The sequence below is a fragment of the Vipera berus genome (assembly GCF_964194415.1).
Source record: "Vipera berus genome assembly, chromosome: 2".
NCBI lineage: Eukaryota > Metazoa > Chordata > Lepidosauria > Squamata > Viperidae > Vipera > Vipera berus.
Window position 1 is genome coordinate 65,031,976 of NC_138203.1, and position 15,926 is coordinate 65,047,901.

At 38.6% G+C, this 15,926-nt stretch overlaps 1 protein-coding gene across 1 annotated transcript in view; it reads left to right on the plus strand.

Annotated features, from left to right (window-relative positions):
* The first annotated feature begins 4,882 nt into the window (after positions 1-4,882).
* The window catches only part of SLC28A3 (solute carrier family 28 member 3), a 57,712-nt gene continuing 46,668 nt past the window's right edge, over positions 4,883-15,926 (plus strand). The window contains exons 1-4 of the mRNA XM_081318233.1: positions 4,883-5,032; positions 11,199-11,282; positions 11,939-12,021; positions 13,788-13,879. Of these exons, the coding sequence (XP_081174359.1) occupies positions 4,979-5,032; positions 11,199-11,282; positions 11,939-12,021; positions 13,788-13,879 (313 nt within the window). The 5' untranslated portion in view covers positions 4,883-4,978. The remainder of the gene's footprint in view (positions 5,033-11,198; positions 11,283-11,938; positions 12,022-13,787; positions 13,880-15,926) is intronic.

Consider the following 15,926-nt stretch of genomic DNA (forward strand, 5'->3'; position numbering starts at 1 on the left):
AGGAGTCTTCTCCAGCACCATAGTTCAAAGGCCTCAATTCTTTGGCGCTCAGCCTTTCTTATGGTCCAACTTTCACTGCCATACATTGCAACTGGGAAGACCATAGCCTTGACTATACGCACTTTTGTTGACAGGGTGATGTCTCTGCTTTTTAGTGTGCTGTCTAGATTTGCCATGGCTTTCCTCCCCAGGAGCAAGCGTTTTTTAATTTCTTGGCTACAGTCCCCATCTGCAGTGATCTTGGAGCCCAGGAAAATAAAATCTGTCACTACCTCCATTTCTTCCCCATCTATTTGCCAGGAATTGAGAGGGCCAGATGCCATGATCTTGGTTTTCTTAATGTTAAGTTTCAACCCAAGTTTTGCACTCTCCTTCTTCACCCGCAACAAGAGGCTCTTTAGTTCTTCTTCACTTTCTGCCATTAGAGTGGTATCATCTGCGTATCTTAGGTTGTTGATATTTCTTCCGGCAATCTTAATTCCAACTTTTGATTCATCTAGCCCTGCCTTTCTCATGATGTGCTCTGCATATAAGTTAAATAGGCAAGGCGACAGTATACAGCTTTGCCGGACTCCTTTCCCAATTTTGAACCAATCAGTGGTTCCATGTCCAGTTCTCACTGTTGCTTCTTGACCCGCATATAGGTTTCTCAAGAGACAAATAAGATGGTCTGGTACTCCCATCTCTTTAAGAACTTGCCACAGTTTGTTGTGATCCACACAATCAAAGGCTTTAGCATAGTCAATGAAGCAGACGTAGATGTTTTTCTGGAACTCCCTAGCTTTCTCCATGATCCAGCGTATGTTGGCAATTTGATCTCTAGTTCCTTTGCCTCTTCGAAATCCTGCCTGTACTTCTGGTAGTTCTCGATCCACATACTGCTGAAGTCTAGCTTGTAGGATTTTAAGCATGACTTTACTAGCATGAGAAATGAGTGCAATGGTGTAATGCATCACAGACCAGCGCTTGGCAGAGAAGCCACAAAGGCCTTGGAAAATAAATTTATGTATTTATTTATCAAATTCTGAGACTGTCTCTCTCCCTCACAGAGTGTCTACACTTCATGCCATGATCTTTCCTGAGACATTCTATGGAAGTCAAAGTTGGACTTTGAAGAAGCAGAACAGGTAGAGTATTGATACTTTTTGAATTTTGGTGTTGGAGAAGATCCTGCGAATACCTTGGACGGTCCAGAAAACAAGCCAATGGTGCATCAAACAAATCAACCTAGAACTTTAACTCAAGTCGCAAATGGCCACAATAAAATTATTCTACTCTGGGCACATTATGCAAATACACAGCTCCCCTCTAGAAGGTTTTAATGCTGGGAAAGTTGGAGGGAAAAAGAAGAGGATGATCAGCAGGAAAGTGGATAGACTCAGGTATGGTGGCCATGGTACATTGTTAGAAGACCTGAAAGATCAGATTAGGGAAAAATTGTCATGGAAGAAATCTATCCGTTTGCTAAGAATCAACACCAACTTGATTGCACATGATGGATCAAAGAGAACATGAAGCAGAAAAGAGATGCTTGTGTGTAAATGGAACTCAGCTCATCAATAGGAATCTCACAACTGATGTATAATAATTATAATAATAAAAACAAGTACCAAAATATTAAGAGTAAAGCAAAGAAAACCTGACTGGTCTCAGAGTATTACAAGGAATACATTAACTTGCATGATTCTGATATTTATAGGTAATTGCATCATTGATTTAGATAAAAAATATTGCAAAAAGGATGGTATTATTTCCTTTCCAATGAACCTCTAGATGGTAATATTTTCACAATGCACAAATCTCAGACTGACACAATGAAAACAGCTACCTACTAGTCACATGGTGCATATATGTGATATTAGAACATTTTTGCCGTCAAAGAGATTATTTTACCTTGCTAACATTTTGTCACTTTCCCATTTTTGTAAATATCTTCTGTAGTTCTGCATATTCCACTTCTGTTTAACCACTTTAGATACTCTGGTGCCTTTAACATAATTATTAACTGAATGCTCCAACTAGGACCATTTGTATACACATTTTAAAAAGCCAGTTCTAAAAAAGTATTTGTGGGATCCACTATCTAGATCAGACATGTCAAACTCACGCCGTCACATGACGTTGCGCAACGTATTGGGATGGTTTTGCCATTGCCGGCAATGGTGTGGGCACAGCTTCCAGATGACGCATCCGGGCCATGGGCCAGCAGTTTGATACCTCTGATCTAGATCTATCCATTGTAAGGAGACAGTATTTTAGATATTTTTATTGCAAGAGAGAGTTTGGTGGACCCACTTCTTGCCTGTGTTACTAAACAATGCATCTTCATTAGCATTTATTCCATGTCTACTAAATTTTCTTAGTCTACTTTGATGTGCATTTTGATTAAAGAATACACACAAAAAATACCTCTCATTTGCACTCCCAATGGCACACTCAAAGAACTTAGATCTTTGCAAAAAGTATCTGTTTTTTAATATCTCTCCTGTTATATAACTAATAATGTTTACCTCCCATTTACCTAGCCTATGCTTCCTGGAATGTCCTTTGTCTTTTTTGAAATATTGTATTAAATTGGCTATTTTCCAATTGTTTAATGTAGAGGCTGGTTCTACAGATAAGGTGCATACTTTAATTCAAAGATCAACGTGTTCACATAAGAGTTCCTTAAGATCTCTCAGATGTTTTACTGGGCTACCTACTCATTGCCAGTACTGTCAGCAATCATATCTCCTTTACGTAAAAGGTAACTAATGATTAATTAATCTTGACTGGGCAGTTTTTAACAAACTCTATACAAGTTCAGGTACAATGAGCTAGTATTATACAGATTATTGCAAGGCTTATACTATATGCCTTCTAAGCTACCCTTTCCGTACAGTTTCTTAAATGATTAACTCATTGCTTGATCACATGATCCCAACATGTGAGGAATATTTACATAATTATGAAGTGTTTTTCAATGATGTTATTATTAAACAGCAGGAAATGACAGCAGGAACTCAATCAAGAAAAGTAGTGGGACTATTTGTTTGTGAAATTAACTTCCTATAACACTGTTGTATTTCCCAGGTTGTGTGTAATAAGGTCTATGAGGGCCACACTGAGTGCTTCCACACACCCCATCTTCAGCCACAAAAAACAACGAACAATATTCCTCAAAATAAACAGTGGTCTTTCTCTTGAAGTTCGGAAACATGCTTCATTGATAAGGTTTACAAGTGGCCATATCTGCTTTTGCCTTCGAAAAGCAAGTCCATATATTGAATGATCATGGTTTGTTTAAACATACTTCATTGAATAGTCATAATTGGCTAGGTTTGCTCAATATGCACTATAAACATGGATTAAGAATGGCAGTAGGTAAGTTCCCATAGTAGACTAAGCCAAATTCAGAAAAATCACATTGTGACTTAATGTATGTTATGAACTCAATCCAGACAGCTTGAACAGGGATTTCTAAGGGGGTCGAAAAAAGTCAAGGTGGCAGGCACAACTGGACAATGAAAGCCGCATCTCCTTTTCAATATGTGTGTGATGACATACATACAAAAGAAGATGGTTGACACCTCCACTTTTTTTTTGCCCTTACCTCCCCAATACTGAGGGTTACTTTACTGTTTTACTTTATGATATTCTGTTGATACCATCAAGTCAAGCTTTTCATGTATTATATTGGATGCTTTTCTACCTGTATTTCTACAGAAAATAATATATTTAATAATTACAATTATCCAAACAAAATATGAAAACAAATGATTATGTATGTGTGAGAGCCACTTTGGCCTACTAGTTAGAGCAGCAGACTAGAAATCAGGATACTGTGAGTTCTAGTTCCACCTTATGCATGAAAGTCAGCTGGGTGATTTGGGGCCAGTCATTTTTTCTAATCCCACAACACCCAGGTCAGGCCACAAGTCATTTGATCATTTCTTCTTGCAATAGGGGTATCAAACTGCCAGCCCATGGACCAGTTGCATCATGCAGAGGCTGAGCCCAACCCAGCTCCGGCAATAGGAAAAAAGTTGTGATACGTTGAGTTATGGTGAGTTTGACACCTGTGTCTTACAACCAATGAATCAACACTTGACTGATTCTGAAAAAAAACACAGATTCTGCACTCGTGGGAAAGCACTAGGAAGGGAAAAAATTGTTTATGTTTGTGTCTTATTTTCCTGAATCCTTATTTCCTTACTTGTCCTGAACATGCATGAACCTGAACATATATAGAATTGTGCTGACTGATATAATGAGAAGTAAAAAAAACAAAACTCTAAATGTTAGAACTGAACAGCACTCCCAATCCTCAGAATACGCTTAACTATTCAAGATAGCTGTGATTTTGCATCATGATAAATCATGTTTTATTAAGCCATGATTTTATATATCCAGCCATAAATTGAACAAAATTGAACAAACTGCATTGTGACTTAGTATACTGTTGAACCATGCTACCTTTTTTGGTCATGAATCTTTCCCATCCAGTGAACACCTTTTAAAGGTCTGCCCAGCTCTGCAAAGATCTGGATCTACATTCTGCCCATTTCTGCCCCAGGACACTCCCGAACATAAATCCAAATCTTCAGTTCCCTCAGAAGTGCTTTGGTCATTATGAACGTCACCCTTTCCATTCATTTATAACAATGTGTAGGAATGTGGCTGCCTCCCAAAATTGTAGAATGGGCGGTTCCATTGTTCAGCAAGCACTTGATGCTCATAGGCAAGTGTTAATCATAATCTTTCAAATTTCACAAGCTTGGAGTTTTACAGTTTTGTATCAGAGAGACACAGGAAAGTGGAGCAATGACTTCAGTGTAAGGATTGATGGTGTGGTTAAGAGTCAGATATGTCAAGAAAGAGAGAACACACGGCTTAACTGGATGTTGCTGGTGGCTGGGTAGGACCATATTTGCAGCTCTGCCAGCAGCAAAGGTGTCTCTGTTTCTTTAAATACCCTTCTGGGATTATTTCTGCAGCTATGTCCACAGTTAACCGCACTTCTTCCAATAGCTACAAGAACCCAGGATTTGAGGTAAGTCTAAAATGTTTTTTGTTGTTCTGGAAAAAGTTTGAATACTTTAACATAGTTTCTAGGAAGGTCTGTCACCTGCTACGCCCAGGCAACAATTCTTTAATAACAAATAAACTTGCTAAGAAAGAACCTGTCAGTGAAAATGCTCTTTTCTCAAAAACTGAATACAATTACATCATTGTGAAGAGATATGCAACCAACTGGGGTTTTTTTTTTCCTTCTGGATTATTATATCAACAAATTAGTCCTACTCCTGTTTAACTCGGGAACTGAATTAGTTGCAAGTACAACTTTTAGATACATTCTGAACTTATTTAACCTATTTGGGGGATGTGAGGGGAAGAATCCAAGGCTAGATCACGTTGTACAGATTGTAATGACTGTGGTAGCAGTGTTAGTTGTACAGTGTGATTGTTTTACCACACATATGTAGGTATAATTTGCATTTTTAAGCATCTTGTGCCATTGTACCAGTGTTATCAACACCAATTAGTATTTACTAATAGTACTTAAAGAAGTACCTACAGGGACAGAAAATATTTACATCTAAAGTGCTTCATTAGCATAACTTCCTCAGCCTGGAACTTTCCAGGTTGATTAAAATTACAATGACCCAAATTCCACAAATTCCTTAGATCTCCCCTATCCTTTTGGCACCAAGTTAATTTCTTTCATTTTCAGAGATGCATAGATTAATCATTAAATTTAAAACAAAGACTATCAGTCAACATTAATATAAATGTGTTCCAGTTTATTTATTCTAAAAAAATAACTAAAACAATTCTCAATTTATATCAATCGTCCAGTGGCACTTGGCTGTTTTCTAGTGGTCAAAATATCACATAACAGCCCCTGGGAGTTATTATCAAGCTTAACATAGATAATTGTGGGAAGTAGGTACAGGATTGGCAATCACTTCTCTTTTTCACCTTCTTCCTCCTTTGTGTTTGTTATGAATTATTTCTTAACATCTGCATTTCCATCATTACTCAGGTTGAGTTAGAAATGCTATTATTAAAATAACCAGACATCACAACCACATGAAAGAGGAATGTTATCAGAGGACTGATGACCCTCCACCGTCCACTAACATATTAAAAATTATTTTTACTGTGATAATTAAGTGAATCACCATGGTCAGGGGTAGGCAGCCTTAGCTCTTTTATGACTTGTGAACTTCAACTCCCAGAATTCCTGAGCCAGCCATGCTGGCTCAGGAATTCTGGGAGTTGGAGTCCATGAGTCATAAAAGAGCCAAGGTTGCCTACCCCTGATTCCATGGTCATTAGGCAAATCATATAGACATTAAGCAAATCATGTGATTGTTAGCCGAAGCTAGACTGTTAGTATGAAGCACCAACATGATGGTACATAATCCATAATTAATCAAAAAGTATGTTTGATGACCTCAGGTAATGCCAGATAACTTACAGGTTCAATCAGTAGCTTATCTGACTTAGAAAATTGAATTATCCATGACTCAGTGAAGCCCAGGTAAACATGTTGTGTGAACAAAGTCTACAAATCCCATGTTTCTATAGATGATGAAAGCAGCAACGGAAGCCCAAAAAGCACTATGGAGTAGTATATAAGTCTAAGTGCTATTGCTATTGCTATGAGTGGCTGACATCAAGGCATCCTTGTCCAGATATAGTGATCTTTCTTTTAAAGCAGTGTCTGTGGGATGACTGTCATTTTAACTTCACAACCCTGTTGAAATATGCCTAAAGTTAAACTATGAGCTCCACAATGAAACGAGGACTTCAACCTGGTCCCATTCTATTTCTCTAACCATTACACCACAGTGCAATTCCTATGGCACACCTGGATGGTGCCCAGGTGGGATACATCAGTCTCTGTCTAACTGACCTGTTTTCAAATGTGGAATCTACAACTGGAAGATGAAGAAAACATTCACACATGCATTTATCACTTATTTGATTTAATAACCATCAACATACTGTAGCAAACTAGATATGGGTCTTCAGATCTCAAGTCATAACTTTTAACTAAGAGAGAACACTAAAAAATTTATTTACTAATGCCAGGCACAAGATAGGAATAAACCTCTTACGATTTTCTAAGAAGCAGTTTGGTGGCAAACCAAACTTGGATGGGATAATGGGAACAAATCAGCTATGAATCAAAAATATCTCCTCCCATTCTGCTCAGTAAGGTCAGATGAGGAAAAGAAAGTAGAAAAGGTCGTGAACATGCAACAGAACTTTCTTTACAAGGCAAGAGGAAAACACTCTTTGCAATCTCTTTTGCAAGACGTCTAATTTCGTCTCTTTCCTCTGCAAGTTTTGTAAGTTTTTCACTTGTAAGTTTTTTTTTAAAAAAAAGGAAAAAGAAACTCATTTACAAGAAAAATAAGAACTTGCATCTTTGTTGCAAAACCAGCTACTGAAAGGAGTAAAAAGAGTTGTTGTTGTTTTTTACTTATCCTTAGCAAAGTACAGTATTTGGGAGGAGAAAATATCACAGGAAGAAAATAAGGGGGTATAATTTATGCTCCTTGCAAAAATAACAGTTCCTACAGTTTATAGTTGCCTGCCTGAAGTTTGGAGGGTGTAATTGCATCTTAAGGTTTGTGGCATATTAAACTGGTGACTAAAAGTCCAGAGCTTGCAGTTTGAGCTCCTATATGACAGAATCAGGACAGGCAGACGAAGGGTGTTGTTTAAACAAACAAACAAAATGAAAACTTTAATGGAATTTAGGAACTGATTTTTTGTGCTTTGCCTCTTTCCTCTATTGCCTCAGGGAGCAGAATGTGTATTTATGACTCTCTGTGTGTAGATCTCTGTTTGTGCATATCCTCCATTTTATCTTCACAACTCTATGAAATAAGTTGAGTAAGTGTCCGAGGACACTCAAAAAGCTTCATGCCTTTGCAGGCATTTGAATCTGGATTTCCCTCAATTCACAAGTTTATTATATAGGTAATGTATGTATATCAAGAAGTTAAATATTTGACCGAGACTGAGGGGGAGTGATTGGCCCAAGTTCACCTAGCTGGGTTCCTAAGACAGGACTGGAACTCATAGTTTCTCAGTTTCAGGCCTGTTGCTTTAACCACTACACCAAACTGGTTCTCATTATTATATTACTAAGATTTAAATTTACTCCTTTGTTGTTTGAGAAGTAAGTTCAACAAAGAACTATCATTATCAGATGGAAGGCAAATTTACAGTCCACAGGTTTGCTTGCATTTTAATACTGTTACGTAAAGATACTTGATTCTCTTTAATACAGATACAAAAATATGTGGCTTTTATTAGCTTTGAAATGTGCCTCTTTGGATTTAGCTAAATAATTTATTAAGCTTAAAAGCCAGCTTTTTTTTAATTTAAAATGTCAATGTGACCATTCGTAGTCAGTAGAGGTCAGCTAAAAAGCAGCATGTGGCCTTCAGTTTTACCAGAGGCTCCCAAGCACCTCTTAAAGTGGAAGAAGCACTCTACATTTCTCATAGCACCTCGAGATCCCATTACAAAAATTCAGTGGCAAAATGGCCAAATGTCAACCACTGACTTCATCATTTGGACCCAGTGTTGGATTCTTAAGGGAAGGAATAAAGGGTGGGAATGGAGCTGGAAGATTTTGAAAGGCAAGGTATTTCCAATTCCACCTCTAAAATTTCAAAGGCTCTACCGCCCAGAGGCCCCAAATCATACTTCTGCCAGGAACAGTGTGTTTGTGAGATTTAAGGTTGGTGATGGGAAGAGTTTATTCCCAGATGCCTCCCACTGTTTCCTATCCTTAATTCAGTATATTGAAATAAGCTAAAGTAAAAGGTGAAAAAAATCCAGCACTGTTTCCTCCCACTCCCCTCTGATCCACTTCACCAAATGGCCTCCTTTGGCCATCTTGATCCTTGAAAAATTGCAGCTTGGCTGCTCAGACTCTAATGGGTTTCAGATTTTGATTTGTCTGAGCCTTGAACTGTACTCTGATCCACTGTAATGAAGTGACCGATCTAATCTTTACAGTGAATCAGTATATTTAAGTTAGAAAATTCATTACTGGATTTCTGCGCATGAACCATGATTGGGAAACTCAAAGGTGCTTTTTTTCCCCAAAAAGCAATTGGATTGATTTTTTTCTTGAGGAAAAAGACATTTCACTTCTCATCCAAGAAAATTCATGTATTATGACTGGATGGAAGGACGGGTTCTAACAGGATTGTGGGGTGGGGGGAATGGAAAGATTATATTTCTTTGCAGTCATCTAGGCATTAGCACTCTGTCTGAGAGCTGTTGAGGCCACCTGGGGGTTTATCTGTGCTCTCAAAGTCACCTGAATGACTCTGAGGGCCCAGATAAACCCCCAAGTGGTCTCAACAGCTCTCAGAGAGAGTGCTAATGACCAGATGACTGCAAAAAATCGTAATTCTTCCATTGTCTTCCCCCCCCCATCCTGTCAGAACCTATCCTTCCATTCCCCCCCCCATCCAGTCACAACTGATGAAGCTTCCTCCTCCTCAAGGAAAAAACAGTCCAGCTGACTTTTTAAAAAAATGCATCTTTGAGACAACTATTACCTGGATGACTGAAAATCTTCATAGACATGTTTGGGAAAATTGTCCTGAGGCTGGATCAATTGATGGGTTATTTTATTTACAAATGGCAATTTAATCCAGGCAAGAGATTTAGCCTTTATTGACTCATTACAGTTATGAAGATTCTATATCTATCCAGGATGACCATTAAAGGTATTATACTAAAATCCATGTTCTTGCTTCCTTAGTCTTTCCTGGCAAAGGACAATTCAGCAGAAACCAGCCAAGCCTGGGTGTCGTTAATTGTTAACATGAGTTTGCTCAAAATATAAGGCTACAAATTCTACCTATTTACTTTTCATTCGGTTTCTCTCTACCCCACCCTCCTAGTCACAATCTGGCTTTGTTTGTCTGTGAAAAATTAGAGGCTGTGCCAAAGTTATACACATGGAAACAGAAACTAACGTTGGACATCTTTTTGTGGTCAGGAACTGCACTTAATATTATTTTGTGGGAAGTGATACAGTACAGATCAAGCTATACTTTTCTTTCTTTGCTGTTTAACTGTTAAGCTAATGTTAAGATTTATATGATCTCTGAGAGATGGACTAAAATGAAACTTGCAAAATTGTTTTTAATCAGAAACACAATTTGTAAACCATTCAGCAGATAATGAGTTAACTATATGATATGAATTATCCCAATCATTGAAAACCAACAGTCCTCCTTTGTTCAAAGTTGGTTAAGCAGTTTTTATTCGCAATTTTATGGTAAGCCAATCTAAGTGCTTCTCTGATTTCTCAAGATACTAAAAGCTTCCATTATTCACCAGCAGGCAACTCCATTTCCAATGATAGCATAATAATAGTAATTGCCAACTTAGAATTTGTAACTTGTATGGGTCCCCCAGGATAATAGTCCATAATGGTTATGCTCTTCCCTACAGTTTCCCAATATTCATATACACATTGATTTTTTGGTGGGGTGTTCCAGTCTAATCAGAGGAATTAAAACATGGGGAATACATTTAGCTACAGCTTTTGTATGAATCATGCCTCAAACTAGCAACAATCCATGCAGCTGACCTTCAGTAATCATTGTGCTAGAAAAATATGGAAATATGTTGGTGCAGAGGAGAGGGGATCCAGGAATCACAAAAAGTGGGAGCATTGGGAGAGCTAGAATGCAGTTTATCCACTCCTATCCACCTCATTCCAATTTTTGGTTATCACAGAGGTGGGAATGCGATCCCCCTTGCAATATCCCATTCTGTAGACACATACCGTTAACAGCTTTTGCCTGCCTTTAATTCTCCTTCTTTCTTACGAAGGCACCTGTAGGGAATAAGGAAGATGGCCTGAGCAGAGATATGCAGGAGCCGCTACCTAAGCAAAAGGGGATGAACCATTTTTAAAGTCCAGGACAAAGAGATAAGATTCTGAAACGACTCAGGCAGATGCCTGCCTAATTCACTGAATGATAAGAAAGATAAGCTCAATCAGATTTGCAAGATTCTGGTATTACGGCCAGTCTCAGGAAAAGTCATTGTAGCCTTCATGTGGAGTTGGTTTGCTGACAGCACAGCAGGATGAATGTCACTCCTTTTGTCGCATATGCTAAGTCGAAGTCTGTTCATCTCAAGTCAAATGTTGTGCCTTGCAGGAAGACACTGACGTTTCAAAGACAAACGGTATTGCATTAAGAAACAGGAACTTAGAAAGCAGTAACTCTCTTCATCCTGATGAGGTAAGAGGAAAATGGGTAGATTCATAACTCACATTCAGTCATGACAAGTTTTGTTTGTGTTGCATTGTGCTGAGTTAAACACACCACAGTTTTCTCTGGCTGTTAGTGTTCATGCCACAGTTGTTTTAAATTAGTAGTTTGGGAACTGGGAAAGAGCCGGTGTTATGTATCCAGTGCAGGCATCTGCATAGCAACAGCCACTAGGGGGCGTTGACCTGGACGGTTTTGGCGGGAACCTTAGTTTCGGCGGGAAACCTAGGGCCAACCCCATTGGCTGATCACATACCTGGCTAGGTATTTAAGGAGGCCAGGTAACCCTCGTTCCTCAGTACGCTACCCCCCCAATAAAGAGCTGAACACGTACTCCGGCTGGCGTCTCTTCCTTGCGTCGGACCCACTACATTACAGCCAGAATGTGATTTTGGCATGTGGAAGAAAAGTTATAAGCTTTGGGTAACCAACCCGCCCCCTTTCAATTAAAGATACCTAAAGATTATTAACGTAACTGAGATAATGTGGGGTGGTGAATAGACAGTAGACAGCTTGAGAGTCACTGAGAACTAGAAGGCAAGTTTTCCTTGTATCTGGCCCTTGAAGAGGAATCAAGGGAATAAAAACACATGATTAATAACCCATTTTGCTTTCTCTTCTCCTAGCATGAGACAAACATCAGCATTGACAGTGAGCCATATGGAAGCCAACCTGAATCAGAAGAAAACAAGAATCTTGGGTGCAAGGGGTAATAAATTCATTAGGAGTTCTCCACCTATCAATGTCCCCTTCAAGTGAAGTTTTAGTGTATTCAGACACACTGGGTTCAGTTTTTGGCTTCAGAGATTTTTCTTCCATCACTCTGTCATACATTGCTTCTTTTGTAATAAAAGATTCCATAGAGGGAGGGAGTGGCAGGCCGGCACACATGCACATAAGGGCCCGCCAGTACTCCATTCACGCCAGTTGAACTGCATGCGCACCAGCCAGCCACCTGCACAGCCCAATTCAAAACTGGCCACGGCCCAGGAGTTGGAAACCTCTGTTCTAAGAGCTCAAGATGGTTCACACAAGATTTTTCCATAACAATATTATTGGGCAGTTTGGATTAAGAGATATCTTTTGGAACATCTGACACCCCCCCTTCCCAGTGTCTCTGCTCCTACCCTCCTGATCTTCAGTAAGGCCCTGAAAACTTGGCTCTGCCAATTGGCTTAAGCCCCAATGGGGTAGTGCCACTCTGGAAGTGCTTGATGGGCTAAAAGCAGATTCCACCTCATTCCCTGCACACTTTGTTCCCACCCTCCCCACCTTTTTGCAATAATGTATAATGTTATTGCTATATTCATTTGCATTGTTTATTGATTTTAACTTTGTAAGCCGCCCAGATTCACATTGTGGCAAGATTAATTAATTAATTAGGCTGGCCCAAAACTCACTCACTCAGATAGCCGAGGATGGTTTGGAACCTGATTCCCAACTACTACACAAAGTCTGATCAGACCCTGATGGATCTTAGGCTTGCTTCATACATGTCACTAAAATCATCATGTGAAATAATTAATAGAATAGAATAGAATAGAATAGAATAGAATAGAATAGAATAGAATAGAATAGAATAGAATAGAATAGAATAGAATAGAATAGAATAGAATAGAATAGAATAGAATAGAATGGAATGGAATGGAATGGAATGGAATGGAATGGAATGGAATGGAATGGAATGGAACAAAATAGAACAGAACAGAACAGAACAGAACAGAACAGAACAGAACAGAATAGAATAGAATAGAATAAGAAGGGACCTTGGAGATCTTCTAGTCCAACCCTCCTGCTCAAGCAGGAGAACCTATATCATCTCAGACAAGTGATTAACTAGCTCAGGGGTAGGTAACCTTGGCTCTTTTATGACTCGTGGACTTCAACTCCCAGAATTCCTGAGCCAGCATGGCTCAGCTTGGAAACCTCTCCCTTTTCCCTCAGCATGGCTGGCTCAGGAATTCCAGGAGTCATAAAAGAGCCAAGGTTGCCTACCCCTGGTCTAGCCTCTTCTTAAAAATCTCCAGTGATGGAGCGCTCACAATTTCTGGAGGCAAGCTATTCCACTGGTTAATTGTCCTCACTGTCAGGAGTTTCTCCTTAATTCCAGGTTGCTTCTTTCTTTGTTCAGTTTCCAATCATTGTTTCTTGTCCTGCCCTCTGGTGCTTTGGAGAATAACGTGACCCCCTCTGCTTTGTGGCAGCCCCTCAAATACTTTGATTGCTTTTGGCTTTACATGATATCTAAAATCAAATTACTGTAGTTTGCTCATCTAAACATGTTTGTAAAAACCTTTACTCACATGAAGAAGACAATGGAAAGAAAATCTAAAAATCCTGTATAACCAATATGTTCTGTTCATTGTTGATTATACTATATTGTGTAATGCATACTTATCTACTTACAGTACAAAATAGTGTGTGTTTAAGTTATCCTGTTTACAGTACTTATTATCTTACATTTTATCCTTCTAGGAAACTTGCGAGGAAATACGGTATGGTCCTTCAATTTTTCAGGAAACATAAAACTAGAATCCAATACATAATTTATGGAATATTAATTACTGGTAAGTATTATACATTCTGGAAAATAGCAATTTTATGTAGAATTTTGGGTCTATATATTTTTAAGTGTGAGATTAGTTGCATAAAATAAAATCCATCTCTTGGTTAATATGCCTGTCTGATTACTGCAATCTTCTCCGGCCAGAAGGCTATCTTTGAAAAAAGTCAGTAAGCTCTAATTTATGTAAAACATGTCAGCTAAGGTGTAGACCAGTGCAAGAGATATTGGAATTACACAGTGGCTATTTTGAAAGTTGTGTACTGTTTGACAAATTGCTTTTTGGGACAATTTAATATGTTAGTGTTAAAAGTCTTCAAGGAATTAAAGCCTGACTACCTGAAGATACAGCCAAGAGTCTTATGTTAACAGAAAAGTAGGGCTGCATAAATTGGGCTGTCCTGACCATTGAGCTTTGTTTTGTTTTCATAATGAAGCTCATAAGCTGTACACTCTTTGTACTTTTAATGCAGGCTATATTAAGAAAATGGGTGGATGAATGGATTCCTCTGATTTGGTTTCTCTTCCCACTGACCATCACTTGCCAGCAGGAAAAATAACAATTGTTCTCCTAAACATATGGTGGGACAGGGTTAGAAAAGTTACAAAGAGTTATTGTGGAAGAGCTTGTCTCCTGGAGACAAGAATACTCTTATTGTTAGAGGTTTTCAAGCAAAGTTTGGACAGCATTTCTTGCTGGATATCATGGAGATTCTTGCATTGGACAAAGGATTGAATTAGAAGACTTCCAAGGTCAAGAAATACCTCCTTATTTCAAGTTTGAATCTTTCTCTGTAAAGCTTTCATGAAAAATCATGTATTAGAGAAGAAAGAAACATTACTTTAAAACTGGCAAAATTAAAGACAAATGAGACAATGGCAATGTTATGAGGTCATCTCACCTTGTTTAATTATGGTTAGAGGGACAGGTGGATAAGGCCTCAGGGACCAACTTCATCTCTCTCCCACTATTACTATTGATCTTTGTACGTTTATTATGTACTTCTTTGATGAGTTTTTGTTGTTGTTGTTGTTGATTCAGATAATTAGATTGCATTGGAATAACTGGCTCCGTCTTGGAATAGGTAGTTGTTATGTATTGAATATATATCACTACTAAAGTGAAACTAACTTAACTCCAACTGCTTGTGAAGCTAAAATGAAACTAACCTTTAGATGACCCTGACTGTTAACTCCAAGTGTTTTGGAGGGAAACTTTGAACATTCATATTTGGGCAGGTTTTTTTCAAGTATTGTGATTAGTTAAGGCCCTGTGGGCTCAGAGTATAAATTACAGGCAATTGCCTGCAGTTCTCCAGTTCTAGTTTGAGTCAATAAATAATGTTGTAACTATGTTGGTCTGCTCCTTACCTACTGAAGCCCACTACTCAATAGTAGTGATATCAAAATTGCTTTGACTTAGTTTGTGCTTAGCTTCCTGTAGCAACTATAATTTTCCTGAGGTAAAAGTAAGATTAAGCAGACATGATACCAGTTTCATTAACTGCTGTTATACCTGCTTGGGTAAAACAGTATTTTGCATCTTGCCCCACCCTCTTCCAGCAGGAAGAATATTGGTAGTCCTTGACTTACAACGACAACTGAGCCCAAAATTTCCATTGCTAAGCAAGGCAGTTGTTAAGTGAGTTTTGTCCCATTTTACAACCTTTTTGCCACAGTTTTAAGCAAATCATTGCACTTGTTAAGTGAATTGTGCAGTTGTTAAGTGAATCTGGCTTCCCCCATTGATTTTGCTTGTTGAAAGTCAGCTGTGAAGGTTATTAATAGTGATCACATGACCCCAAGACAGCACGACTATCATAAATACATGCTACTTGCCAAGCGCCTGAATTTTGATCACATGACTGTGGTGATGCTGCAACAGTTGAAAGTGTGAAAACTGGTCAGTGGTCACTTTCTTCAGTGGTGTAAGTTCAAACAGTCACTGAAAGATGGCCTTCCTTGTAGATGCTTTTCCTCCAATTTGTCAGTCCAAGGTAGAAAGGATGTTGATAATTTGGTCATAAGTGGAACAACCATTCTCCTTCTGT